A 27,935-nucleotide genomic window follows, 5' to 3' on the forward strand; every position below is an offset into this window, starting at 1 on the left:
CGTCTTTACATTCTTTATAATCACATCTAACTATATAAATCTAAACATATCTTAATACAGAACACACAAAGCTTGCATAACACCAGTGTCCTCATGAGCAGAACTAGGATAGGATAAGCCTCCTACCCTTGTTCAGGAGCTGTGGGCACTCCCGATACTTGATTGTGTGTTCGATAAAAGCAAGGTCAGAGTTGGGAACTTGGTTGACTGTCAAGCCCCAGGTGGGTAGGATGAGCATGCTCTAGCCAGATTCTGTCCCCAGCTTTTGAACGAGGTAGGTGGGGAAACTGTCTTACCCAGCTTGAGGCTTGACTGACGGCTTGATCAAGCTCCTCATCTTTGACCTTGTTTTTATCATATACATGACTGAAAACTGGGAGCCCCTCCAGCTCCCAAATTAGGGTAGGACCTCGTAATTGTGCGAATAGCCCTCCTGAACATCAAGCAGCATAACTGTTTGCGTGCTTTGCTGTGAACCAGATGTTTGAGAAATTGCAACCCTTGGAATATCCTGGTTTAGAGCAGTGTGGTGCGTAAGAGCAGAAGCACAAGTGATTAGAAGGGGCATGAGAAAGTTAAATAAAGTGAAAAGCGGCATTTGTAAGGCAAAGAGACAAATAAACCCTAGTTTCCCATTTACCCTCCCTGATGGTGGTCAAAGATTAATCAGGAAAGAGATCTTAGTTCATGTTAGCTAGTTGAATGAAAATGAGTTCTGTCAAACCCTCAAATCCCACGGTAGGGATTGTTACGAAAGGGGCGGAAAATAAAAGGGCCACTCTTGCATCATGTCTTATACAAAGTGGTGGTGTGTACTATTCCTAGTTGTGGGCATCTTCTCTCAGAGTATGGTAGAGGTAGAATAGGATGACTAAAACGATCAAGGGTACTTTCGCTCCAGGAAAAGGCTCAAACATTCTGTCTTGAATAGGAGAGGGGGAGAATCCTGAGAAGGGAATTTATGCTAAATCAACAAAGGCAGCCATGGCTTTTGTGGAAACCTTACAGCAGGGGTATGCAACCTTGGTGCTCCTGCTGCTGCACTGCAACTCATATTATCTCTTGGCTAGAGAATGTCCTTACAGTGATCCCTTTGCTTGAGGGTGCCAGTCACTGCTTTGGTCTAGCCAGGCACAGTACAAATGGAAATGGTTACTGGGAGCACTGGCAGGGAGACAACTGCTGCTCAACTCTGTTCTTCCTCTGCACCTGTCACTCATTCAAGGAGGAGAGCTGGAGTGGTGGTAGCAAACATTAATTGTCTCTTTTTGCTAAGCAGCATCTGCCCTGGTTTGTAGTTGGATGGGTGCCTGTATGTGAGCATGGTCAGCCGTGAGATGTTCCTCTTAGGGGATGGGGGGCCATAGCTCAGTGGAAGAGCATCTGCACGTCAGCTGAGAAGCCAGGAGAGAACTTTATACCACCTCAAGCTTCTTGGCTGATCCAAGATGGCAGACACATGAACATTTGAGGCGCAAGAGGTCTAACTTGTGGACCTCGGTTTGCACCAAATATAGCCCAGATGTAGAGAACGTGAAAGGAAAGTAGGCTGATTAATTGTTAGTGCAATACAGCAAAATGGTCTGGTCAGTGACAGACTTCACCTGATCGCCAACTAGTTAATTTTAAAAGCCAGTAAGAGCCTGACTCTTTGCTTGGGCTTTTACATTTCAAGAGGTGGTGTTTTTATTGTTTGTTGTTGGTTCTTCTGTGTCTTGCATTTTTACTGTTTTATTGGTTTTAATTTTTATAGATTTTATTGCTTTTCATTATGGTGCGAACTGTCTTGGGATTTATTTTAATGAAATAGATTTACCAATAAATAAAATGATTTTAGTAGCTCTTTAGGCTCTAAAGGAATTCTCGTTCATCTGTTTACCTGCCTTTTTATTTTAATGTGTGGTTTTATTGTATTATTGATTATACAGTACCTTAATAGATTTGGCAGGGGACACTGGTGGTTTATTAGAAATATATAAATTGTATATTCTGTTTTATTAAGTCCTTCACCTGAAGAAGAGGCATACCACCTCAAAACACATTGGGACCTACATATATATTTTAATGAACCATCAGTGCACTGTTCAGCTCACCGATCGTCTCACCGTGCCGGGTTCAGTGCACCTGCTTTTTTTCTCTTGTTACTGTCTCCTGTTTTTTTATATGGATGATTCCATGTTTTCCATGTCTGCACTTAGAGGCCAAGAGCCTAACAACAGTGGACAGCAAAAATTAAAGGAAGAAAGGATCTTCATAGGAACATAGGAGGAAGTTGCTGCCTTATACTGAGTCAGACCACTGCACTATCTGGCAACAGTTCTCCAGGGTTTGAGGCAGGAGTCTTTCCTAGCTCTACTAGAAAAAGGCAGGGAGTGAATCTGGGACCTTCTGCATGCAAGCAGATGCTCTACCACTGAGTAAGGGCCTCATCCCGTAAGCAGAATACCTGACAGTGCTTATATGTAGTCACCCATCCAAATGCAAACCAAGGCAGGCCCTCCTTAGCAAAGGGGACAACTCATGTTCGCTACCAACAAACCATATCTCCTACCTCTTCAGAGCCCTTTATTCATCAGGTGTCTGGCAACAAAATTTATTCCTTTGACATTAATGGCTGTTCTATACATTGGAATGGATTTGAGCTGGCATTTATAAATAGCTCTGCTGTGTGGGTGTATGTGTATGTATCTGGCTGCCTGCCAGCCAGCCAAGGCTACCCCCACCCACCACATCACTGGATGCCCGGAGATGCTAAGGGATGGACAAATGCAGATATCTAAACAGAACAATTCCGGGCTTCCTAAGAGCAAGGAATCAGTTGATCTCCTGCTCCTGTTTGCCTTATATCTCCAGCATCCTGGACTGACCAGCATCTTCCTGCTGCTCTAAGCCAACTTGTTTAAGGCTGCAATGTGAGATAAAATTCCATTGAACTCACTCCCATGTAAACATGCAGGGGGGATTGGGCAGGGCTGGCCCGGCCCTAAGGCTTTTGGCAACTTGGGCAAAATTTGACTTGGCTCCCCCCCGCTTTAACTTGAGCCACACAGGGCACTCATTTGTGAGGTTGAATGACCAGTACACATGGATGGCTAGCAAATAACTAGCACATGTTGGTTGGAGGATACAGTGGGAGAGAGTTCCCAGTCCTACGGGGGCAAAACTCCAGCATTTCAGGGATGAAAAGATGCTGCTGTTAAATTTGGAAATCCAGCCTGGGACCATTTCTTTTTGGAAAGGAATGCTGAGGCAGGTGATTCATCTTCAAGAGAGGGAGGACAGCTGGTGAGACTAGCTGTTTCTTGGGGGCTGAGGGGCAAAGAAAATGTTGTAAGGCAGTCTCCATCTATGGGGTTGAGACTGCCTTGGACGGCCTGATGGATGATCTCCAATTGGTGATCGACAGAGGGAGTGTGACGCTGCTGAGCCTCTTGGATCTCTCGGCAGCTTTCAATACCATTGACCATGGTATTGGTATCCTGCTGCGTCACTTGAAGGAGGTGGGATTGGGTGGCACTGTCTTACAGTGGTTCCGTTCCTACCTCTCTGGCAGATTTAACATCTACATTAAACCACTGGGAGAGATAATCAGGAAGTTTGGTCTGGGATGCTATCAATATGCTGATGACACCCAGATCTATTTCTGTATACCAACTTCATCAGGAAATAGCATGACCACCCCCATAAGTGCCTGCCTTGAGGCGATATTGGGCTGGATGAGGGATAACAGACTGAAGTTGAATCCAAACAGGATGGAGGTACTGTCTGTAGGGGGTCAGGATCTGAGAGATGGTTTAGATCTGCCTGTTCTTGATGGGGTTACATCCCCCCTAAAAGATCGGTGCATAGTCTGGGAGTGCTCCTGGATCCCAAACTCTCCCTGGTTTCTCAGGTGGAGGCTGTGGTCAGGAGTGCTGATACGCTAGATACATCCATTCTTGGAGACTAGTGATCTTAAAACAGTGGTACATATGCTGGTAACCTCCAGGCTTAACTACTGTAATGGACTTTATGTGGGGCTGCCTTTGTACATAGTTCGGAAACTACAATTGGTACAGAATACAGCAGCCAGACTGGTATTTGGGTTTCCCCCTGCTAACTTGGCAAAGAAGCACCTTCTAACGTGGTGATTATCTTTATTTAGCAGGTGGAGAGTAACTGGCCCTATCTACCCCCAACACAGTACTTCCAGTGACTGTTGCTGATGTCTATCTTATGTCTCTTTTAGATTGTGAGCCCTTTGGGGACAGGGATCTATCTTATTTATTTATTATTCCTCTGTGTAAACCGGCCTGAGCCATTTGTGGAAGGGCGGTATAGAAACCAAATTAATTATAATACTTATTATAATTATACCTGAAGGGACTATATAACATCGATTCTAAAAGAAATGTACTGGCTGCTGATAGGTTTCCGAACAAGATACAAACTCATCTCATCATGAAAGACCCAGCAAAAGGTGTAGTTCCAAGTAATTATAGACCGATAACCTGCCTGCCAGACATGTTCAAATTATTTACTGGAATAATAGCAGATGAAGTGATGCAACACTTATTAACTAACAAACAGCTTCCAGCTGAACAGAAAGGAAATTGCCTGAACACCAGAGGCACAAAAGACCAGCTGTTGATTGACAAAATGATTTTCGAAAATTGCAAGAGAAGAAAAACAAATCTAAGTGTTGCATGGATTGACTACAAGAAAGCCTTGATTCATTGCCTCACACATGGATACTAAAATGTTTAGAAACAACTGGTGTCAGCAAAAACATTCAAATATTTATTTAAAAAGCAATGAGCATGTGGAGTACACAGTTAACAATCAATGGCGAGACACTTGGACAGGTTAGCATTAGAAGAGGCATTTTCCAAGGGGACTCACTATCCCCTCTGTTGTTTGTAATGACCATGACTCCACTTTCACAAATACTAAACAAAACACGCCTTGGACACTAAACATCTAAAACATCAAGTAAAATCAACCATCTGCTGTATATGGATGATTTGAAGTTGTATGGAAAGTCCCAATCAGAAATTGAATCACTGCTAAACACTGTCTGTATATTCAGCAGCGATATAGCAATGGAGTTTGGACTAGACAAGTGTGCTGCATTAATAATGAACAGAGGAAAAATAACAAAAACAGAAGGAATAGAACTGCCCAATGGAAGCAAGATCAAGAACCTGGAAGAGAAAGAACATTACAAATACCTGGGCATTCTCCAGGCTGATAACATCGCACACACTGAAGTTAAAAGAAAAATTGGAAGTGAATACATCAGGAGAGTTAGAAAAATCCTCAAGTCCAAACTCAATGGTGGGAACACCATACAAGCCATAAACACCTGGGCCATACCTGTTATCAGATACACTGCAGGAATAATGGACTGGACCCAGGCAGAGCTAGAGAAGCTAGAGATCGTAAGACCAGGAAAATCATGACCTTCAATCATGCTCTGCACCCCCGCAGTGATGTCGATAGGCTATACCTCCCTCGCAGCTCAGGTGGAAGAGGAATGCTGCAAGTCCATCAAACAGTAGAGGAGGAGAAAAGAGGCCTTGAAGAATATATCAAGGACAGTGAAGAAGATGCTCTTAAAATGGTCAACAATGAGAAATTATTAAACACCAATGAAACAAAGCAGACCTACAAGAAAGAACAAGTCAAGAACCGAGCAGAAAAATGGAGAAATAAGCCCCTGCATGGTCAATATTTGCACAATATAAGTGGAAAATCAGACATCACCAAGACCTGGCAATGGCTTAAGAATGGCAACTTGAAGAAAGAAACTTAGGGTCTAATACTGGCTGCACAAGAACAGGCACTAAGAACAAATGCAATAAGAGCAAAAGTCGAAAAATCCACAACAAACAGCAAGTGCCGCCTTTGTAAAGAAGCAGATGAAACAGTGGACCACCTAATCAGCTGTTGTAAAAAGATCGCACAGACTGACTACAAACAAAGGCATGACAAGGTAGCAGGGATGATACACTGGAACATCTGCAAAAAATACAAGCTACCTGTAGCCAAAAATTGGTGGGACCATTAAATTGAAAAAGTGGTAGAAAATGAAGATGCAAAAATATTATGGGACTTCCGACTACAAACAGACAAACATCTGCCACACAATACACTAGATATAACTGTAGTCGAGAAGAAAGAAAAACAAGTCAGAATAATTGACATAGCAATACCAGGGGATAGCAGAATAGAAGAAAAAGAAATAGAAAAAAATAACCAAATACAAAGATCTACAAATTGAAATTGAAAGGCTGTGGCAGAAGAAGACCCAAATAATCCCAGTGGTAATTGGCGCCCTGGGTGCAGTTCCAAAAGACCTTGAAGAGCACCTCAACACCATAGGGGCCACAGAAATCACCATCAGCCAATTACAAAAAGCAGCTTTATTGGGAACAGCCTATATTCTGTGACAATATCTATAATAATAACAGCAACAAAATTGATAACAAAATTCAGTCATCCCAGGTCCTTGGGAAGGACTCGATGTCTGGATAAAACAAACCACTCAATAACACCTGTCTGACTGTGTAAACAAAAACAATAATACCCGAAGGGACTATGTCACACCGATTCTAAAAGAAATGTACTGGCTGTTGATCGGTTTCCGAATAAAATACAAAGTGCTAGTTATTATTTCTGAGGCCCTTAATGGGATGGGTCCAGCGTACTTAAGAGAGCACCTTCTCTGTCATGAACCCTGTCGCCTATTAAGATCATCTGGAGAGGTCCAGTTAGGGTTACCGCCGGATCGCTTGGTGGGACCAGGCCTTCTCTGTGGCTGCCCCAGGGCTTTGGAGTGCACTCCCTGCTGAAATAAGAACATCTCCTTCTCTGCTTGCTTTTAGGAGGATCCTGAAGACATACCTGTTTTCCCTGGCCTTCAACTGAGATTCGATTTTTAAATTTTAATGTGTTTTTATCTATGATTTTTATCTTTTGTATGAATGTTAAATGTTATATCATGTTTTAATTCTGTATACCACCTAGAGATGTTTATACTAGGCAGTATATAATTTTGATAGATAAACAAACAAATAAATTAGGGTGCAGAATGTGCAGGCCCTTTGGGAAGCAGGGTGCAGGGTTACATACTGTATTATGTTCTTACACCACTGTGCAGTACTTTAGGGGTGCAATACGAGAGCGAGAGAATAGTTGGCAGTGCTATATTCTGGCACTGCTTATGTGCCCCCCAAGAATTGTGGCCCAAGGTGGCTGCCTACGTCTGCCTATTGGATGGGCCAGCCCTGAGACAGGGCTGAAAAGCTCCCATTAACCTTGCAGTTATCCCTGCCCTGAAATCCTTGTTCATTTGCTTGCAAGCAGATTTCTATAAGAACAATTTGGGATAACCAACACCTCTAAAGACAGGTGAACAAATTCAAAATGATCTCGATAGAATGGAAAACTGGTGAAACTAACAAAAGGAAAATCAACAGAGACAAATGTAAAGTTCTACACTTAGGCAAAATAAAATGCACAGAAAATGCCCTCCTCTCCCCCGCCCTGCCCTTGCCATGCTGCTATATCATGAGGCTGCAGGTGGACTATACCATTGCTGAATGCTCCTTCATATAAAAACAACTCCCTGCAGGTAGAAAGTTAGCACAGAATATAGAGGAGTTCAGCCTGCACAGCTAGTTTTCTATTCACAATTTTGTTTTGTTTTGAAATGTAGGGAAGCATTAGAACTGCGACTACTGTGCCCACCTTTCGACCTCTATCACTTAACTGGGCAGCATATACATGCCAGCATCCAGCCCTTTCAGCAGCCAACCACTCAGCGTTGAGTTTCCCCGGAACCTCGTTTTGGTTTCAAAATGGCGCCCATTCTGCATACCCTCTATAATTCCCCTTTGCCGGTAGATACGCTCTCCTTGCACTTGCCGCAACTCTCCGCTAGAGGGCTCTACCGCACGACCGGTTCGCTTTTCCCTTTGTTGGCAACAGGCGACCAGGCAAGAGAGAAAGAGCAAAGGGCTACAGTCTTAATGATTTTGTATGTAGATTTCCGGATCCGAATTGCACTTTCTAGAGACTTTAATGAGCAGGGGCTACAGCAATGAAAATACATTAAGGTAAAATCTAATGCAAGGTAGTCAATATGATATTGCAGTTATCATTATATGTTAAAGACGTTCATGGTTTGTTGGGGTATATCCCCAGCATATGGAGTTTAGCACTACATCAAGAATTGTGGATTCTTCATGCTTGTGGGGTTGCCAGAAGGATTATAATATAACACTGGGACGACAAATTTACTCCTGAATTACAATTTTGGATTACAGATATGTATCTTCATTTGAACTGGGTTTTTTTCATTGTCAAGGTAATGAAGAAGAATTCTTAGCAATTTGGTCAAATTTCAATGAACTCTTTATGCTTTGAAACACAAGTCAAATATCCTTGAAGAAGCTGTGTTTTTTAAAAAAGTTTTTTTAAAAAAATCCCTTATTTTTCTTTCCTGCATTGGTTATATCCTATTATGTTAAACTGTGTTAAGGGATTCCACCCCCCACCCCCGCATCTCTCTCTCTCACTTTCTCTCTAGTTATAATTACATGTATTATTATTCTTGATTATGTCTATGAAGAAGATTGTGCTGTTGAGTCGGTGTCGACTCCTGGCACCCACAGAGCTCTGTGGTTTTCTTTGGTAGAAAATATAATTTGGTAGAATACAGGAGGGGTTTACCATTGCCTTCTCCAGCACAGTATGAAATGATGCCTTTCAGCATCTTCCTATATTGCTGCTGCAGCAGGGATTCAAACCAGCAACACTCTGCTTGTTAGTCAAGCATTTTCCCCACTGCATCATTAGGTGGCTAAGGTCTATATACTGCAATCTTATTGTAATAAAGTGGAGGTGGGGGTGTAAAATCTCAAAGAAAGTCAGGAGGGCTAGAATTTCCTTTCACTACAGTGCTTCAGAGTAAATGTTCTTTTCTCCTTGTAAATTGCAATGGGGAACTGATTAGGATTCCTCCTCCTCCTCCAGTTCTGACATTCCTGTCACTTACATACTCCATAACAAGCAGAAATTCAACATAACAGAGGGAGATGCAGTTATGACACAGCATACTTCTCCTGTTGGATTTATAACTTGTCATCTAGGTTTTTCTTTTGCTTTTTAAATCAAGCGGTGAAACTTTCAGGCTCTTGAAGCTTTTCTCAAAGCATTTTATCTGGGTCATCAACCTCCCTGAGCAATTTTTAGAAAGGTGGTATATAAATAAAATAAAATAAAGTCTCGGAGAGACCACCATATTACTCCTGTGTTGAAAGAGCTACACTGGCTGCCGACGATAGGTTTCTGGGCAAAATACAAGGTGCTGGTTATTTAGGAGAAGTCTTCTTCGCCATGAACCCCATCGCTCACTGAGATCATCTGGAGAAGTTTGTCTGTAGTTGCCACGGGCTGGTCTAGTGGCTACTCACAGATTGGTCTGCTTTGCTGCTGCCCCTGGGATTTGGAAGGCACTCCTTGCTGAAATAAGAGCCTCCCCATCTCTGGCAACTTTGAAGAAGGCACTGAAAACATATTTATTCACCCAGGCTTTTAATTAGATTTATAGTTTTAATAGTTTTTCATGTTGGGTTTTAAATGATTGTAATGTTCTAATTATTTTTAATTTTGTTTGTTTTGTTTTTGTTGTACACCGCCCAGAGACACAGGTTTGGGGCAGTATGTAAATAAGTAAATAAATCCCAGATAAGCCTGACATGTTGTTGTAAAGAGAAACTTAAGTCTGTAGTACACTGCTCTGGGCTCCTTGGAGGAAGAGCGGGATATAAATGTAATCATCATCATCATCATCATCATCATCATCATCATCATCTCCAGGAATCAGCCTCAATCTCCAGCTCACTCTTAAAAGCAATCCTGGAGAGGGTGAAGGCCTGAAATTGTGGGAAATGCTGGGGAAAACATGAGGGCGGCAGCGGGGTGGGTGGGGGATTGCACAGAAATGTCCAGAAATAGCTTCTGTTAGAGCTGGCAACCTATGAAAGCAATCCTGGAGACTTGAATGGCTTGATATTGTGAAAAGCATTGGGGAGAAATATTAGACCATAGGTAGCTGCCTTATACAGAGTCTGACCAGTGGTCCATCTAACTCAGTATTGTCTACACTGACTGGCAGCAGCAGCCCAGCTTCAGGCAGGAGCCTCTCCCAGTCCTACCCAGAGGTGCAGCCAGGGACTGAACCTAGGGCCTTCAGGAGGAGAGCTGGTCTTGTGGTAGCAAGCATGAATTGCCCCCTTTGCTAAGCAGGGTCCAGTGTTCCTTCTAACAGGGGTTCCCAGATGTTGTTGACTACAACTCCCAGAATCCCCAGCTGCAATGGCTTTTGCTTGAGGATTATGGGAATTGTAGTCAACAACATCTGGGAACCCCTGTTAGAGAGAACACTGGCAGGGTCCACCCTGGTTTGCATTTGAAAGGGAGACTGCATGTGTGAGTCCTGTAAGACATTCCCCTTAAGGGATGGGGCCACTCTGGGAAGAGTATCTACTGTAGGTTACAAGTTCCCTCCCTGGCAGCATCTCCAAGATAGGGCTGAGAGAGATTCCTGCCTGCAACCTTGGTGTTGTAGCTTTGCCTCCAAAGGAAGAGAGGCGACTAAGGGGAGACATGATCGAGGTGTATAAAATTATGCATGGAGTGGAGAGAGCGGACAGAGAGAAATTTTTCTCCCTCTCTCACAACACTAGAACCAGGGGTCACCCCATGAAACTGAAGGTTGGGAAATTTAGGACAGACAAGAGGAAGTACTTTTTCACACAGCACATAACTAATCTATGGAATTCCTTGCCATGGGATGTGGTGATGGCCACCAGCTTGGATGGCTTTAAAAGGGGCTTAGACGGATTCATGATGGACAGGTCTATCAAGCACTGAACCACATTTGCCAGTTTGTTGCCCACTCCCCCAGTTTGGAGAGATCTTTTTGGAGCTCCTCACAATCTGTTTTGGATTTCACTACCCGAAGGAGTTTGGAGTCATCTGCAAATTTGGCCACCTCACTGCTTACCCCTACTTCTAGATCATTTATGAATAAATTAAAATGCACCAGTCCGAGTACAGATCCCTGGGGGACCCCACTTCTTATTTCCTTCTCCATTTATACCTACCCTCTGTTTCCTGTCCTTCAACCAGTTAGCAATCCACACATGTACTTGTCCCCTTATCCCATGACTGCTACGTTTTCTCAAGAGTCTTTGATGAGGAACTTTGTCGAAAGCTTTTTGGAAGTCCAGGTAGACTATGTCAACTGGATCACCTTGATCCACACACTCGTTGACACTCTCAAAGAACTCCGAAAGTTTGGTGAGGCAAGATTTACTTTGCGGAAGCCATGCTGGTTCTCCCTCATCAGGGCTTGTTCTTCTATGTGCTTTACAATTTTTTCCTTGAGGATGCTTTCCATCAATTTGCCTGCAACAGACATTAAGCTAACTGGCCTGTAATTTCCCAGATTGCCTGGCCTGTAATTTCCCAGATTGCCCCTGGATCCCATTTTGAAAGTGGGTGTTACATTTGCTACTTTCCCAGTCCTCTGGTACAGAGCCTGATTGTAGGGATAAGTAATATATTTTTGCAAGGAGGTTGGCAATTTCACATTTGAATTCTTTAAGGACTCTTGGATGGATGCCATCTGGCCCTGGCAATTTGCTAGTTTTTAATTTTTCCAGACAGTTTAGAATATCATCTCTTGTTACTTCTGACTCAGTTCTTTAGCATCCATCCCTGAAAAGTCTGGTTCAGGAACAGGTATACGCTGAGCATCCCCTGCTGTGAAGACCGATGCAAAGAACTCATTTTTCTTCTCTGCAGCCTCCATATCCTCCTTAATAATCCGTTTTACTCCCTCATTGTCTAATGGTCCAACCACCTCCCTGGCAGGTTTCCTGCATCTGATGTACTTAAAGAAGTTTTTGTCTTTCCTCTTGGTGCTTTTAGCTAAATGTTCTTCAAACTCTCATTTCGCCTCCCTTATTGTTGCTGTGCATTTCTTTTGCCAGGGTTTGTGTTCCTTTCTGTTCTCTTCATCTGGGCAGGCCTTCCAATTTCAGAAGGAAGTCTTCTTTACTTTTATGGCTTCTTGACGGTACCTGTTAGCCATGCTGGCATCCTCCTGGACTTAGTGGTACCTTTCCTCCTTCTTGGTATACATTCTGTCTGGGCTTCTATTATTGTGTTTTTGAGTAAACTCCATGCATTCTGAAGTGAAGTGACTCTCCTGATTTTCCCTTTTATTTTTCTTTTCACCATACTCCTCATTTTGGAGAAGTTTCCTCTTCTGAAATTCAAAGTGTCTGAGAGACTTCTTTGGTGATTCTCTCTTTGCATACATGCTGAATTTGATCACAATATGGTCACTGTTCCCTAAAGTTTTCATGACATTGACATCTTGCACCAGGTCCTGTACACCACTCAGGATTAAGTCCAAGTTCGCCCTCTCTCCGGTTGATTCCAAGACCAACAGTTCTAGGGCACAGTTATTCAGCACATCTAGAAATCTGACTTCTTTGTCATTACCTGACTGTGAATTTACTCAGTCTGTGTGTGGGTAATTGAAGTCACCCATTATTACAGCCCAGCCTCTCCTTGACGCCTCCCTGATTTCCTGCTGCAACTCCCAGTCACTGTCAGCGTTTTGATCCAGAGGGTGATAGCACGTCCCCAGTAGCACATTTCCTTCAAGGCTTTGTACTCACCCAAAGGGTTTCTGTGGAGGACTCCAGTCCACCTATGTTTTCTAGCTTGTTAGATTCGATGCCTTCTTTAACATACAGTGCTACTCCACCTCTAAGGCACCCCTCCCTGTCCTTTCTATAGAATTTATATCCAGGGATAACAGTGTCATGTCCCATCTTTCTTTTGCCTAGCCTCACCATCTCCTCTGGTCAAATAGGGCATGCAGGTTTTTGAAGCCATCCAAATCCTGCCTGACCTGTTTACCCCAAGCACGACTGTTTGTGACTCTACAGACCGCAAGCAGCCATCCCTCTTTCGAACCATTTGCAACTCAGCAGGGAGTCGGGGCTGACTGTTGGATATTGAATGATTTGGAAGTATGTTTTCAGATTCCTTTTATGTGTTTATTTATGGTTAGGTATTTTGTGAAACAAATTACATTCCCAGACACAGGGAAAGAAAACAAAACCATACGTACACCACGTGGGGTTATATTGTAAGGTCCTGTTTCCAAAATACATAATGACCATTTGTGGTATGGCAAACATCATGGTGATAGTTGGCAGAAATCATCAGTGGGAACCAGCAAGTAATAAAAGTGTCTGAATGAGAAAATCTGGAAGAGGGTTGCGGCTGTTGTGTTAGTGTGCCCATTTAATGCAAATTCCCAGAGTCTGGTGTACGGGGGTTGGGAGCTCAAGGTGTAGGGATGCCTCACTTTCCCCATGGATTGCAATTTCTATCTTTGCTGCTTTTAGTCCAAATTCAGTAAAGCCTTTGATTTCAGATTCTTAGACAAGTGGTGGTCCAAAGCATCACCTTCCATCCATCTTTAATTCCTTCACCAGCATCCTGAGGCATGTGAACTTTTCTCCCACATGTAGTGCAGTTAAGTTCATTCCGGTGATGTCTCAGAAAGAAAACTTCTCAAGCGTCTCGGACAGTTGTGTGAGCCCTGCGGCTGTGCCCAATCAGAATGCTGTTCTGGTCCCGCATCCTGTTTTCGGTGATGTCCAGCCTTTTGGTATTTTCTAGACCAGGGGTTCTCAACGTTGGGTCCCCAGATGTTTTTGGACTTCAACTCCCATAATCCCCAGTCAAAGGCCACTAGAGCTGGGGTTTATGGGGATTGAAGTCCAATAACATCTGAGGACCCAACATTGAGAATCCGTGGTCTAGACTATGAAGGCAGCAGTCCTCCCCTTCCTTCGTCCCAAGCACCTAGTATTCAGAGATACACTGCCTCAGAACTTGGAGGCTCAGTTTCATTTTGGTAGGTGATAGTCACTGATAAACCACCTTCTTCTCTGTTAATTTTTTTTTTAAGCCATCACCAACACATCACGCATGGTAGCAAGCATGACTTGTCTCCTTAGCTAAGCAGGGTCTGCCCTGGTTGCATTTGAATGGGAGACTAGAAGGGTGAGCACTGGAAGAGATTCCCCTCAGGGGATGGAGCCGCTCTGGGAAGAGCAGAAGGTTCCAAGTTCCCTCCCTGGCAGCATCTCCAAGATAGGGCTGAGAGAGATTCCTCCTGCCTGCAGCCTTGGAGAAGCTGCTGCCAGTCTGTGAAGACAATCCTTAGCTAGATAGACCAATGGTCTGACTCAGTATATGGCAGCTTCCTATGTTCCTAAGTGTGGAACTATCTCACAGACAGGGGCCATCAGTTTGAAGGGCACTGTTCCCCCTCCCTTTCTCAGGGTGGAATAAAACTTTACAAGAGACACAGGGCTGCCCCTTAACTGGCACACCTGTGTCTTGGGTGATTCATGCCCCTTCCTCTCCCCAACTCATAGCATAACTGACTCATGTCCCGACTGCATTACTCTAGGAGTTTCCTGATCCTCACCAGTGATAGCTGAGGACACGGACTGGGAATGGGGCAATGTACAGTGCAGAAGTTAGGATACGGGGCGAGTTGCACTGCAATTTACAGGGATGAGGAGATGTGGGGAGGAGAGCTGGACTTGTAGTAAAAGTAAAGTGTGCCGTCGAGTCAGTGTCGACTCCTGGCGACCACAGAGCCCTGTGGTTGTCTTTGGTAGCATATAGGAGGGGTTGACCATTGCCAACTCCTCCCACACAGTATGAGATGATGCCTTTCAGCACCTTCCTATATCGCTGCTGCCCAATATAGATTTTTCCCATAGTCTGGGAAACATACTAGCAGGGAGTCAAACCGGTTTCCTCTCGCTTGCTAGTCAAGTCATTTCCCACTGTGTGACAAGCATGAATTGTCCCCTCAGCTAAGCAGGGTCCACCCTGATTTGCATTTGAATGGGGGACTAGATGTGAGACTAGATGTGTGAGCACTGGAAGATATTCCCCTCAAGGGATGGAGCCACTCTGGGAAAAGCAGAAGGTTCCAAGTTCCCTCCCTGGCAGCATCTCCATGATAGGCTGAGAGAGACTCCTGCCTGCAGCCTGGGAGAAGCCGCTGCCAGTCTGTGCAGGCAATACTGAGTTAGATGGACCAAGCGTCTGACTTGGTAGAAGGAAGCTTCCTTTGTTCCTGTGCATGCGAGGAGATGCTCTATCACTGAGCTTTGGTCCCATCCAGGAATAGTTTCAGTCAGCACTGGCAACTCTGTGAAAGCAAACCAACTCCAACTTGCATATCAGAAAAAATGTTGGGGGAAATGATTATCATTGATGACATTTTTATACATAGCAGTTTTCTTTAAAAAGACAAAGATGAAAACCACAATTAAAACAAAAAAATTAAAACAGGGTAAAATTAGTTTAAAACAACAATAACAGTTGCTCAAAATAGTCTAGAACCGCAGCAGCAACAGTAAATAACAGTAAGTAAAGACAGCCCTGCTGGATCAGGCCCAAGAGGGCTATCTAGTCCAGCATCCTGTTTTCTACAGTGGCCCACCAGATACCTCTGAGAAACCCACAAGCAAGAGCTGAGGACATGCCTTCTCTCCTGGGTGCCTTCCAGATTGATCCCTACCACAGTGTCACTATGGATCTGCTAAGTGTGCTTCCTGTTTTGGGACACCACAGTCCCTGCGCTGAGCTGTTCACATTTCCGATGCCTTATTTTGGAGGTTATCTTTGCATTATAGTGCTACAAGTACAAGGTTGTATGTGCGTTGCAATAAAGTTGCTATATTTTCCCATTGTAACTAGTCTTTAGAGGCCTCCGAGGTGGCCTATAGTCATCAGACTAGTAGCCATTAACAGCCATGCCCTCCATTAATTCGTCTAAGCCCCTTTCAAAGCCATCCAAGCTGGTGACCATCTCCACATCCCGTGGCAGAGAGTTCAATAGGTTAATTATGCACCATGTGAAAAGTAAAGCGGCTAGCCCGCTTAAGAGCCGACTGGAGGCTCGATTAAATAAATGCGTCTTCCAGAGAGCTCTTCCAAAGGCAGCTGGAGATTATTTATTTCTACACGTATATCCCGCTCCACAGTGCACAGTCCAAGGTGGTGCACATGGTTATGTTTCCTCCCAATGGGCAACCCTACCGACGGACAGAACCCGCGCTATGGGCTCCGCCAGAGCAGGCAGGGTGCAACGGAGAACCGAGGTTTCCAGGCGCGCTCTCTTCTTCTTCTAGCTCTTTGGGGCGCGAAGCGGCTCCTTTAACCTAACGCGTCGCCGGCGCTTCTGGTTGGCCGAGTGGCCGCGCACGCGCAGCACGCGGCCCAGGCGCCTGCCTGCTCGCACAGAGCTCAGGCTGCGGCTGCAGCAGCGCGAGCGGCGCCCTGGTCCCGCTCCCGGCGCGCGCGCTTCCCCCCCCCCTCCGCCCTCCCAGACACCAACCAGCCCCCCCACGACTCCCCCGCTAGGCTCGGGGCACCGCCCGCGTGGATGGGATGGAAGCGGGACCCTCGGGAGCAGGTACCGGCGGTGCAGACGGCAGATAGGCTCGGGGGCTGAGGGGCAGCAATAGGTTCGGGGGCTCAGGGGCGGGAGTGCGGCGGGGAGGAGGGGGCCCTGGAGCCGAAAGCAACGCGGGGCGGGGGAGGGGGTTGCTGCAAAATGGAACTGTCGAAAGTGGGGCTGCTCAGCGCGTGGACCGACTGTGGCGGGTTGCAATAGGTGGGGGGGCTTAGGGGGTCAAGAGCCTGCCCAAGGAAGAGAGGAGGAGACAATGGAAATGGGGGGGGCAGTAGGGCTGGGGTCTGATGATAGGGGCAAGGGTTCCATAAGAAAGGGGGCTTGAGTGGCCACAGAGATCTGTAGGGGAAAGGGGGTGCCGGTGAGCTGGGTTGGAAGGGGTACCCAAGTGTGTGTGTGTGTGTGTGTGTGTGTGTGGTGGGGAGGTGGTTCGTATGGTGGGGTGCAAAAGGGGGGAGGTGCTGTGAAGGGGCCTGAGGTTTGCCAAGGAAGGAGAGGAGGGCACCGTGGGGATTTTAGCAGGGAGAGGGGGCTCTGTCAGCCAGGAGGTGGGGTCCTAGAAGAGTCCGGAGCTTATGGGAGCAACTGCAATTGAGAGAGTTTGGGGGGGGGGTGCAGTGTGCTTCGATGTTGATGTGAGCAAGGGCAATTGAAACAAGGGGGCCTGGGGACAAACTGGGTGTGTGCATTTGGGTAGGTGGGGGAGCTGATGGGGTCAGGCAGGGGCAGCCTGGAGGGATGTGGGGTTAAGCCATGCTGGGTGGGGGAGAGACTAGCAAACTGGGAGGGTGAAAAGGTTGCGGGGTGTGTGTGTTGGAGTTCCTCCCCCCAAGTCACCAAGAAGAAAGGTGGGTGGGAGACCCCCCGACCCCCCCCCCTCTGTTCTCTGGGGAAATATGGAGTGGGAGTAACTGACTGTGTTGGAAGAGGAAGAGGAAGAGTGGGACTCAGCCGGGTTGACTTGAGATGGGCCACAGGGGAATGAATGGATGTGGGGAGGGTAGTGACCAAAAAGGCTGGCCAGTTTTTCTCCTTGGAATGGCAAAGCGGGATGAGAAAATGGGGGGAGCCGAGGAGGTAAATAAGGTAGAGGGTGAACCTCATTTGCGGTGCTCAAGTGAAGACAAGGAAGCAGCTTGTAAGGGGGAGATCTGGGGAGAAGAAGGGAGTGCCTCCATGCACCTGAGTGGAAAACACGTGCGGAGCCGGTAGGAGGAAGCCGCCGTAGGGAGAGCTGGGTTGGGGGGTTGTTAGACCCTGAAGTGGGGCGGGGGGGGGGAGACAGGAAAGTTGGATGGGGCCTAGGCACAATGTGTCTTGGTTTTGTATGGGAGTTGCAGATGATTTGTGGGGAGTCAGCAGTTGCTGTGCCTTGTGGGGTTCAATGGGGTTTCAAAGGCTGGGCCTTTACGGGAGCAGACAGCGTTGGAGGGGGGCTTGAACTCTGCGCTTAGACTCTGTCCTGAAGCCCCCCCCCCTCGAAGGAATACAAAGAGCCTCCCCTTGTCCTGGATCAGTGCATTGGGAGCTTGCATTCAAAGCTGTCTGGCTGATTCAGGAGTCAAAAATCGATGTGGGTTGCATTGCATTAGAGGGAGCAGATGGGGAAGGGGTGTCTCTCTGCTGTCACTGGGGAGCGGGTGGCGGGGCGATTCAGGGTCCTTGCAGGGATGGCTGTTTGTGTGGACGCAGGCTGCTGTTTCACTGAGTTTGGGGAAATGATTTGATGGGTGCGGGAACACACACACACACACACACACACAATGAATTCATCCATCATTGGTGCCCCCACCATGAGTGGGAAGCCAGGGGCTTCTGATCGGAGCTGTGAAGCGTGTCAAAAGGGGGAGGGCACAGAAGGATAACGATCCCTTGTTAGGACAAGGCGAGCCAGTAGCAGCTGGGGTTTCTGTCTCCCTCCAGGCAGAGCAAGGAGTTTCCTGGGGGGTGGGGGGTGGGAGGAGATGCACAGCCCCAGGGTTTCCACTCAGCTTTGGAAAGCTGCAAGGAGGCAGCCGCTGCTGTTTTGTGGACAGAAGGAGGGACAATAAAATAAAGCAGGCGTCTTCTCAAGACCCATCAGTGTTTTTTCACCCTTACAAAAAAACAAAAACAAAGCAGGAATATTCCAGTATGTGGTCCCACCCACCCAAATATGCTGCAGGAATCTACTGTTTAGTATCTATTTTGAAAACTGTGCAAAGCAATTTGCCGTCTGTAATCTGCTTGTCTTCACAACAATTCGGTGGCCATTATGGCAGAGTTGCATGGTGTGCATAGGGTCTTGGATGGAAAGTGAGTGACTTGTTTGTGCCTTGTGAATCTGGGAGTCATGATTTGTTGATCTTAGGTCTCTGAAAAAGGACTTGAGTCTCCTGAAAAAGCACCTCCAGCCCTTTTTCTGTTAATTTCCCGTCTGGGTGTTTGGCAGGAAAGGAAGAACATAAAAAAGTCAATCCTTTGGTCCATCTAGCTCAACATTGTCTACACGGACTGGCAGTGGCTTCTCCAAGGTTGCAAGCAGGAGTCTCTCTCCACCCTATCTGGAGATGCTGCCAGGAGGGAACTTGGAACCTTCTGCATGCAAGCTTGCAGGTGCTCTTCCCAGAGTGACCCCATCCCCTAAGGGGAATCTCTTATAGTGCTCACACATATAGTCTCCCATTCAAATGAAAACCAGGGCAGACCCTGCCTAGCAAAGAGGACAATTCATGTTCTCTACCACAAGACCAACTCTTCTCCCTTAGGAGGTTTGCTTTCCCATGTTTCAGAGGGTTATTCTACTTGGAGTTGCTGATCTGCTGTGTGCTGGAATACAAACTAAGTTGCATAAGTTGGCGCTCCTACTCTAAGGCCTGTTTCTAGTGATGTGCTACTTTCCAGATGTGCTGCCATAAACTGGGATGGTGCCATAGCTCAGTGATAAAACATCTGCTCTGCATGCAGAAGGTTCAAGGTTCCCTCCCTGGGGGCATCTCCAAGACAAGGCTGAGAGAGACGCCTGCCTGCAACCTTGGAGAAGATGCTGCCAGTCTGTGTAGACCAGGGATTCTCAACGTTGGGTCCCCAGATGTTATTGGTCTTCAACTCCCATAATCCCCAGCCAAAGGCCGCTGGGGCTGGGGATTATGGGAGCTGAAGTCCAATAAGATCTGGTGACCCAACGCTGAGAATCCTTGGTGTAGACAGTACTGAGCTAGATGGACCAAGGGTCTGACTCAGTATATGGCAGCTTCTTATGTTCCGATGTTTGTTAACTTTGGTATTAAAGTCCTCCTTTTGGAAGGACTTATACCCGTATCTGTTTGGAAGTCAGGAGTGTCTGAGTGCATTTACTTTAAACCAGGGCTCAGACTGGTGCATCGGAGCGTGTCCAAGCGCTGTGTAAGTGCAGCCTGTAAATAGTGTGTGTGGATCCCAGGCCAAAGGGTGGGACTTCTTTTTGAGGCAAACTTGCTCCCAACACTTCTGCTTTTAGAAATCAACCTCTGAAAACCTGAACTGTGCACAGCATCATAATGTTGCCATTATGATGCCTCTCCTGGATTTATAGCGTGGTAAGGCTGCAGCATTTAATCAGTTAGATCATCAGTCAAAAATGTTTGAAATAAAACTGTACTAATGAATCAGCAGGTTTTTTTTAAAAAAAACTTTAGGAAACATAGGAAGCTGCCATAAAGAATCAGACCCTCGGTCTGTCTAGCTCAATATTGTCTATACACAGACTGGTAGCAGTTTCTCCAAGGTTGCAGGCAGGAGTCTCTCTCAACTATCTTGGGGATGCCAGGGAGGGATCTTGGAACCTTCTGAATGCAAGCAGGCAGGAGCTCTTCTCAGAGCGGCCCCCATCTCCTAAGGAATCTCTTATAGTTGTAGTCTCCCATTCAAATGCAAACCAGGGCAGACCCTGCTTAGCAAAGGGGTTCATGGTTGCTACCACAAGAATCCGTAGTTGGAAATCATCTTAGAATCCCTGCTTTTCTCATGTGCAGGAGGGAGTGCCTCTTTCCAGATAATCCCTTCTGCTGTGTGTGTGCATGCATGCATCATATGAAAATGGGGAAAGTATCTCTCCCCGCCCCCGCCTTTAATATGCAGGTTTAATCAACTGATTGATCAGTCCGCTAAAATCCATATGGGTGACAGCCAGTGTTCCCTGTAACAAGGATTCCCAGATTTTGTTAACTACAACTCCCATAATTCCCAGCTGCAGTGGCCAAATGCCACTGCAGCTGTGGATTATGGGAGTTGTAATCAACAATGTCTGGGAATCCCTGTTACAGGTAGCATTGGTGACAGCCCTAATTGCTGGTTGGTATCTTTTTTGTGGAGAGAGAAGCATCTTTGAAGTAGTCAGTGGCTACAGAGGCTGTCAGTGAGGAAACCATTGCAAAAGTTGTAGCATCCCTCTTAGATTGCAAGACTGAGAGGTCATTTACACAATCAAAAACTGTGTTCTACCCAGGTTTGGGAGCTGTGTGTGCTCCCAGTTTTCAGTTGTGTGGAAGTAAGGTAAGATGAAAACCTGCGTAGCAGTGATTGTGTGGAAGCAACGTAGGAGCAAAAGTTACTCAGGTTTTCCTCCAACCTTGCTTCCCCACAACCTAAAATTGGGAGCACGGACAGCTCCCAAACCTGGGTGGAGCACAGTTTTTGATTGTGTGAACCACCTCTGTGTATGTGGACAAGCAGATCAGCTAAAAATTCTGTGGACTAATAATTTGGAAGGCTGGTTTGGCAAAGATTGATTTGATATTTGCGAAAAGTATTAGAAAGATCAAGAACTTCCCTTGCAGTGAAAGAAGGAAGTAACGTTTCATGTGAATGGAAATGAATCCTAGAATGTTAGAATTTGTCAGGGAACTTGGCTTGGAGGTCTTCGGGGCCCGTGCAGGAAACTATTGTACTACAGAAGCTCTGCAGCCTCTAGGAATAGGAATATTTATCTGAAAGCAAGTTCAGTTGGAATTGGTGTTTGCCGCAGCAGAGGGAGGCTGGCGGCAGCCCGTGTGTGGCCGTCACCGTGGCCCCCTGGCCCCGCCCCCCACATCTGACGTCAGGCGCAGGGGCCCGGTGAGCCACGTGGCCCCATTGGGAGCTGAAATCCACCCGTGCTGCGTTGGCAGTGCTGCAGGAGTGACTCTCCCGCTCCTGGTCTCGCTGCCAACACAGCGGGGCCAATTGATCTCCCTCCCAAACGGGGCCACGGGGCCCTCTTTGGAAGGGAGATCGTCCCGCGCTGCATTGGCCAGTGTGGGCCAGAGCGACTCTCCCTGCCACGCTGCCAATGCCGTGTGGGTCGATCTCTCTCCTAGATGGGGCTGTGGGGGCCCCGTTTGGGAAGGAGATCGATTCCCCCCGCTGTGTTGGCAGCGAGACCGGAAGCAGCTCTCTCTGCCTCTAAGGGTGGATTTTGGCTCCAAACGACCATGTGGCCCGGTTTGGGACGGAAATCACGCTGTCTGACGTCAGACATGGGGGTGTCTGGGGCTGCACTCGTGGCCCCTGGTTGGTGGCAGCCCGGGTTCTTTGAACCTGTTTGCCCAATGGTGGCTCTGCCTCTGGGTGTTTGGGTCCCAGCGCATGGTCTAAGGGTGCACGACGCAGTCACCTTGCTGAAGTTAAGCAGGTCTTGGTGTGGTCAGTGCCTGGTTGGGATACCCATGTATGCCTCCTTTGGGGATGGGGCTACTTGCTTTTCATGCAGCCAAGTTCCCTCCCTGGCAGCATCTCCAGGTAGGGCTGAGAAAGACCCCTGCCTGAAACCCTGCAGAGCCGCTGCCAGTCAGTGTGGACAATACAGAGCCAGATGAACCAAGGGTCTGACTCAGTATCGGGCAGCTGCTTATGTTCCTGTTGCTGGTGTGATGGCTTTCCAAGGAGGTATGTTGGGACTGCTTTTGAGCGCCTGCGTTCATCACTTGACCGATGTGCATGAACGAGCCGTTGTGGATTCTGACGCCTTGCATTTTAGATAATGTCACTTTCATCTCACCGATGACATAGGAAGCTGCCTTATACCGAGTCAGGCCATTGGTCCATCCAGCTCAGTATTGTCTACACAGACTGGCAGCGGCTTCTCCAGGGTTGCAGGCAGGAGTCTCTCCAAACCCTGTCTAGGAGATGCTGCCAGGGAGGGAACTTGGAACCTTCTGCATGCAAACAAACAGGCAGGTTCTCTTCCCAGCGTATCCCTATCCCCTAAGGGGAATATCTTGCAGTGCTCACACATGTAGCCTCCCATTCATATGCAAACCAGGGCAGACTCTGCTTAGCAAGGGGGGCAATCCATGCTTGCTACCACAAGACCAGCTCTCCTCCTTTGCTGTGTCTTTCACTCTGTGAAGTGTTCTTCAAGGGAGCTGGAGCATCCATTCAGTTGCCTGGCACTCAGTGGGTTGGAAGGAGGTCAGAGAACTAGGTGATGTGCATGATTGTATGAACGTGCTTTAGGTTGGAGAGACAGGCAGGCCCAAACAACGTTTATTAAAGATCTCAGGGTGCATGATACAGCCACTTTGCTGCAGCTAAGCAGGTCTCATTGTGGTCAGTGGCTGGATGGGAGACACATGCATGCCACCTCTGGGGATGGGCAATAAGCCTATTGTGTGATTGGTGCCCGTTGTGGTTGATTTTCTCAAATGTAAATAAGAGCTGTTCGAGGCTCTGATCCGGTTTGAGACTGCAGCATGGGGGAGGTGGGATTTAACCCTTTGACCCTGCCATGGACCCAAACCAAATCCATGGTGTCCATGGGAACTTGTAGTCCCTGGTGAAATAGCAGCTGTGCTGGGAGGAATCCAGAAATAGGAAGCTGCCATATCCTGAGTCAGACCCTTGGTCCATCCAGCTCAGTATTGTCTACACAGACTGGCAGCGGCTTCTCCAAGAGTCAGCCTTGTCTAGAGATGCCAGGGAAGGAAGTTGGAACCTTCTGCATGCAAGCATGTGGGTGCTCTTCCCAAAGTGACGCCATATCTTACAGTGCTCACTCATGTGGTCTCCCATTCAAATGCAAACCAGGGCAGACCCTGTTTAGCAAAGGGGACAATTCATGCTTGCTACCACAGGCCCGTGGTCAGGGTGGATTTGATTTAAATCAAACTGATTTAAATCACGATTTAAATCACTAGCAGGGTGGATAAAAATAAAAAAAATCCGATTTAAATCAAAAATCCGATTTAAATCAAAAAAATCGGATTTTTTTATTTAAATTGGATTTTTTTTTATTTTTATCCACCCTGCTAGTGATTTAAATCGTGATTTAAATCAGTTTGATTTAAATCAAATCCACCCTGCCCGTGGTAGAGGCAGTACTAAAACTGCTTCCTGGGTGCTATAGTCTCTACCAGGGCTGCATAAAGTTTGTTTACATTTGAAAAATCAAGCATACAAGCCCCAACTGTACGATAGGCATATTGTCTAGTTCTACAGTGGGCAGACTTAAAGTTTTCACTGGAATGCTCTCTCCGTGGGTGTCTGTTCTCTGTGGCTGCTTTTAAGAAAAAAAAACTGGTTAAATAAATTGTTCAGGCGTTTATCCCTTAGGGGTTGCAGATTTCTCCTTTCTGTCTGCTCTGTGTTTGTTTTTATGGCTGCTGCTCTTTTTTGTGTGTTATGTGTTTATGGTTGTACAGTAATTGAGTGATTTTATGGAATTTTTTGTATTAACTTTTGTAAACCGCCTTGGGATAAGTTTTATGAAAGGCGGTTAGAAATTGACCAATACATAAAAATAAACAAACTCCAAGGTCCACCAACTGGAGACAGGTGAAAGCCAGTGGCTCAGGGAATAGAGACATACTTGGAATGAAGAGCACCTTTGAGCTCATGCTTATAAGCCACCTAATGGTGCAGCGGGGAAATGACTTGACTAGCAAGCCAGAGGTTGCTGGTTCGAATCCCTGCTGGTGTGTTTCCCAGACTATGGGGAACTCCTCTATCGGGCAGCAGCGATATAGGAAGATGCTGAAAGGCATCATCTCATATTGCACCGGAGATGGCAATGGTCAACCCCTCCTGTATTCTACCCAAGAAAACCACAGGGCTCTGTGGGCGCCCGGAGTCGACACCGACTCGACAGCACACTTTACTTATACCTTTGAGCTCATTCTTAGCTCAGGAATTGGTTTTCAGACCCAGAACTGGTCTGGTCTGGGGAGGGGAGCTGGTCTTGTGGTAGCAGGCATGAATTGCCCCCTTTGCTAAGTAGGATATGCCCTGGTTTGCATTTGGATGGTAGACTGCATGCATGAGCACTGTAAGGTATTCCCCTCAGGGGATGAGGCTATTCTGGGTAGAGCAACTGCCTGCTTGCTTGCAGAAGGTTCCGTGTTCCCTCCCTGGCAGCATCTCCAAGGTAGGGCTGAGAGAGACTCCAGTCTGCAACCTTGGAGAAGCTGCTGCCAGTCTGGGTAGACAGTACTGAGCTAGACAGACCAATGGTCCGACTCGGTATAAGGCAGCTACCATAGGAATGAATCCATCATTCTTATACCAGGCCTTGACAAATTTTCCTTGGATCTAGGAGCCTAACGTTTTAGTAGCCAGACAGTGGACACTTGACAAAATTCCTGGACTTGGTGATGGGCATTATGGGTGGAGGGAGAGTAAATGGGCTTCTCTTTGTCATTTTGACAAGTAACATACTTAGAACAGAAACAGGGCCTGCCTGGGACAAATAAAGATCTTACTGTATTAAATAACTGCCGCTGAATATTCTAGTCCAGGCGTCGCAGTTACATTTCTAGGCACCAGGCCTCCCTGGTGCCTGGATTTCTCAAGCCCTGCCTTAAACACACAGATCCACTTTTGTTTTGGTTTTCCTCCAAGCTTTCTTTGTTTCAGCTAACTTGGAAAGAAAGCTCTTTTTGCAGTTGCTGTTAAACTCCTGAGAGTCTCAAACCTTCGGGAACCTACAGTAACTGTCTTAAGGCAGGCTTCCCCAACCTGCAGCCCTCCAGATGTTGCTGAACTACAACTCCCAGCATCCCTAGCCACAATTTATTGTGGCTGGATATGCTGGGAGTTGTAGTTCAGCAACATCTGGAGGGCCGCAGGTTGGGGAAGCCTGGTCTAAGGTGGCCTACCCATAAATCCAGACCTGCCTTCTCCCCACCTCAGCCTAGCTTGGTCCCACGTTCACGGCATTGCTAAGGTATATTTTGGTTTCCTAGAAACCAGTGGGAGGATGTAACCTTAGTGTACCCTTTTGTAAAGCAGACACACTTTCCTTGTGGATTCCCCTCTGAGGAATGCACCCATGTCATTTTTGTGTCAGACTGTTCTTGGTGGACCTCTTGGTTGGAAGGAAGTTCGCCTAGAACTGACACTCATGCATCCGGAGTGACTGAACACTCCAACCGTGTCTGATGCTGAGACAGGAGAGTATTATGTTGTCATAGTAGAGGGTGACTGGAAGGAGGCAGAGCCAGAGGAGTGTGGTCCATGCTGAGGTGCAGTGGCATTGTTAGCCCTGCTAACTGAGCAAAGAGGGACCTCTTAAAAGCGGTGTTGAGCTTTTGAGCAGGAGGAGAGCAGCTGGCCCTCTCCATCCTCAGCACAGCATCCCTCCAGTGGCTGTTGGTGGTGTCTATCTTAGGTTTCTTTTTTTAGACTGTGAGCCCTTTGGGGACAGGGAGCCATTTTATTTATTTATATAGTTAGTTATATAGTTAGTTATATAGTTATTTGCAAACTGCTTTGGGAACTTAAGTTGAAAAGTGGTATATAAATATTTGTTGTATTTGTCATATAGCGACATTGGAAATCTTGTGGCTAGATTTTCTGGAGGGTCACCGCTCACCCCTGCAGCCCCCTGCTTACCGCCTCCATGTGAGCTAATGAAGTCCCCACCCTGTGGCCCGTCATCGCTGGAATGAGCTTGCGCTGGGGCCGTGATGTCATTAGATCAGGGGTTCCCACCCTGTAGAACACCAGATCTTGCTGAACTACAGCTCCCATCATGCCCAGACACATAATAAAGGCACAAAATAATACATAATAATTGTGGTTGGGGATGATGGTAGTTCAGCAATCTGGAGGACCACAGGTTGTGAACTCCGGCATGAGATTGTGTTGCAGCCAGCAAGACAGTGGTGGGGGGGAGGGAGTGGCCTGCTGGGGGCTGCAGAGGTGAGCAGTAGGCCCCCCTCCCCGGGTCTGCATCGGGAAGTGCGTGGCGGTTCCCCTCCGTGGCCCCACTGGGTTTCCCATGTGCGCTCCACGCATTTGTTCAATTATAGAGCTGCCCCTGCTGAGCTGGAAAGGGCAGCCTCCTTTCTTGGGTGGGTACTTGAGTATTTTATTTAATGTTTTTTCCTGCCCCCCAGCATGGGAGTCTCTGCTCTAAATGTGTTTGCTGCTTCTGAGCTAGGCAAAAACTGAGACCAGCACTGATACTCCACAAGATGGCTCTCTCTTATATAATGTTGGTGATCTCTTTTTAAAAGTTGAGATTAAGGCTGTGTTCACATGTGACATTATTCCTGCTGACTGGGGCGGCAAGAGGGAATGCTGGTAACACCACCACCCCGCCACTGGACTGGTTTGCAGGTCCGGGAAAGGACCTCCGAACTGGTTCGTGCACATCCCTAGTTGCATGGCATAGCTAACCTAACGTTGCCTCTCTACCTCTTTGTAGCATCCAGGAGGGATGAGCTAATTCTCCCCTCCCCAAATTATTGCAATGGAATGAGTCCTCGTGTGCCTTTTCTGTACTTCCCAAGTTTTCTTGCAGTGAGCAAGATAATATTGAAGTGTGTTGGGGGAACTGCACTTCGCCTGGGCTGTCTCTCCCTAGGAAGAAAGATGGAGGTCCAAAAAACCTATACTGTCTCTTCTCATTCTCTGCCTGCCCAGCATCTCCAGGTATGGGTGGAAAAGACTGAGGGGGCCTGAATTCAAATTATGGCCATTGAACTGCCTGGGTTCAGTGACCATCTACTGTCTGGGTTCAGGCAACGCTAAACCATGGTTTGTTTACTAAACCATGGTTTTGTGGTGTTGTGGAATTGAGCCTGCCCGCCAACCATGGTCTGTTGGAGGGGGGGTAGACCAAGATCTGAAAATATGGCTTGCTGTTGATTTGCAACCCACACTTTGTGTGTACAGTCATTTGGTGTCGCATCTGAATTCAGAAATTGTTGATAATTGTTGAGAATGGGAGTAAACCTATAAAGTTGAAATTCAAAGCTGAATCCTGACCAGTGTTCCCTGTAACAGAGATTCCCATCTGGGGATTATGGAAGTTGTAGTCGTCAACATCTGGGAATCCCTGTTACAGGGAACATTGATCTTGACCGGATATGAAATAGCAGCAGACCAGAAGCTCTAAACCAGAGGAGGCCAACTTGAG

The 27,935-nt window shown here is 46.8% G+C and overlaps 1 protein-coding gene across 2 annotated transcripts in view; it reads left to right on the plus strand.

Moving 5' to 3' along the window:
* The first annotated feature begins 16,477 nt into the window (after positions 1-16,477).
* The window catches only part of LOC128333368 (protein argonaute-1), an 81,500-nt gene continuing 70,042 nt past the window's right edge, over positions 16,478-27,935 (plus strand). Inside the window, exon 1 of one of the 2 annotated variants that reach the window (XM_053268813.1) lies at positions 16,478-16,579. In XM_053268813.1, coding sequence (XP_053124788.1) covers positions 16,555-16,579 — 25 coding nt within the window. In that variant the 5' untranslated portion in view covers positions 16,478-16,554. The remainder of the gene's footprint in view (positions 16,580-27,935) is intronic. The other variant, XM_053268814.1, reaches the window with a different exon arrangement.

The sequence above is a fragment of the Hemicordylus capensis genome, chromosome 7, assembly GCF_027244095.1.
Source record: "Hemicordylus capensis ecotype Gifberg chromosome 7, rHemCap1.1.pri, whole genome shotgun sequence".
Classification (NCBI taxonomy): domain Eukaryota; kingdom Metazoa; phylum Chordata; class Lepidosauria; order Squamata; family Cordylidae; genus Hemicordylus; species Hemicordylus capensis.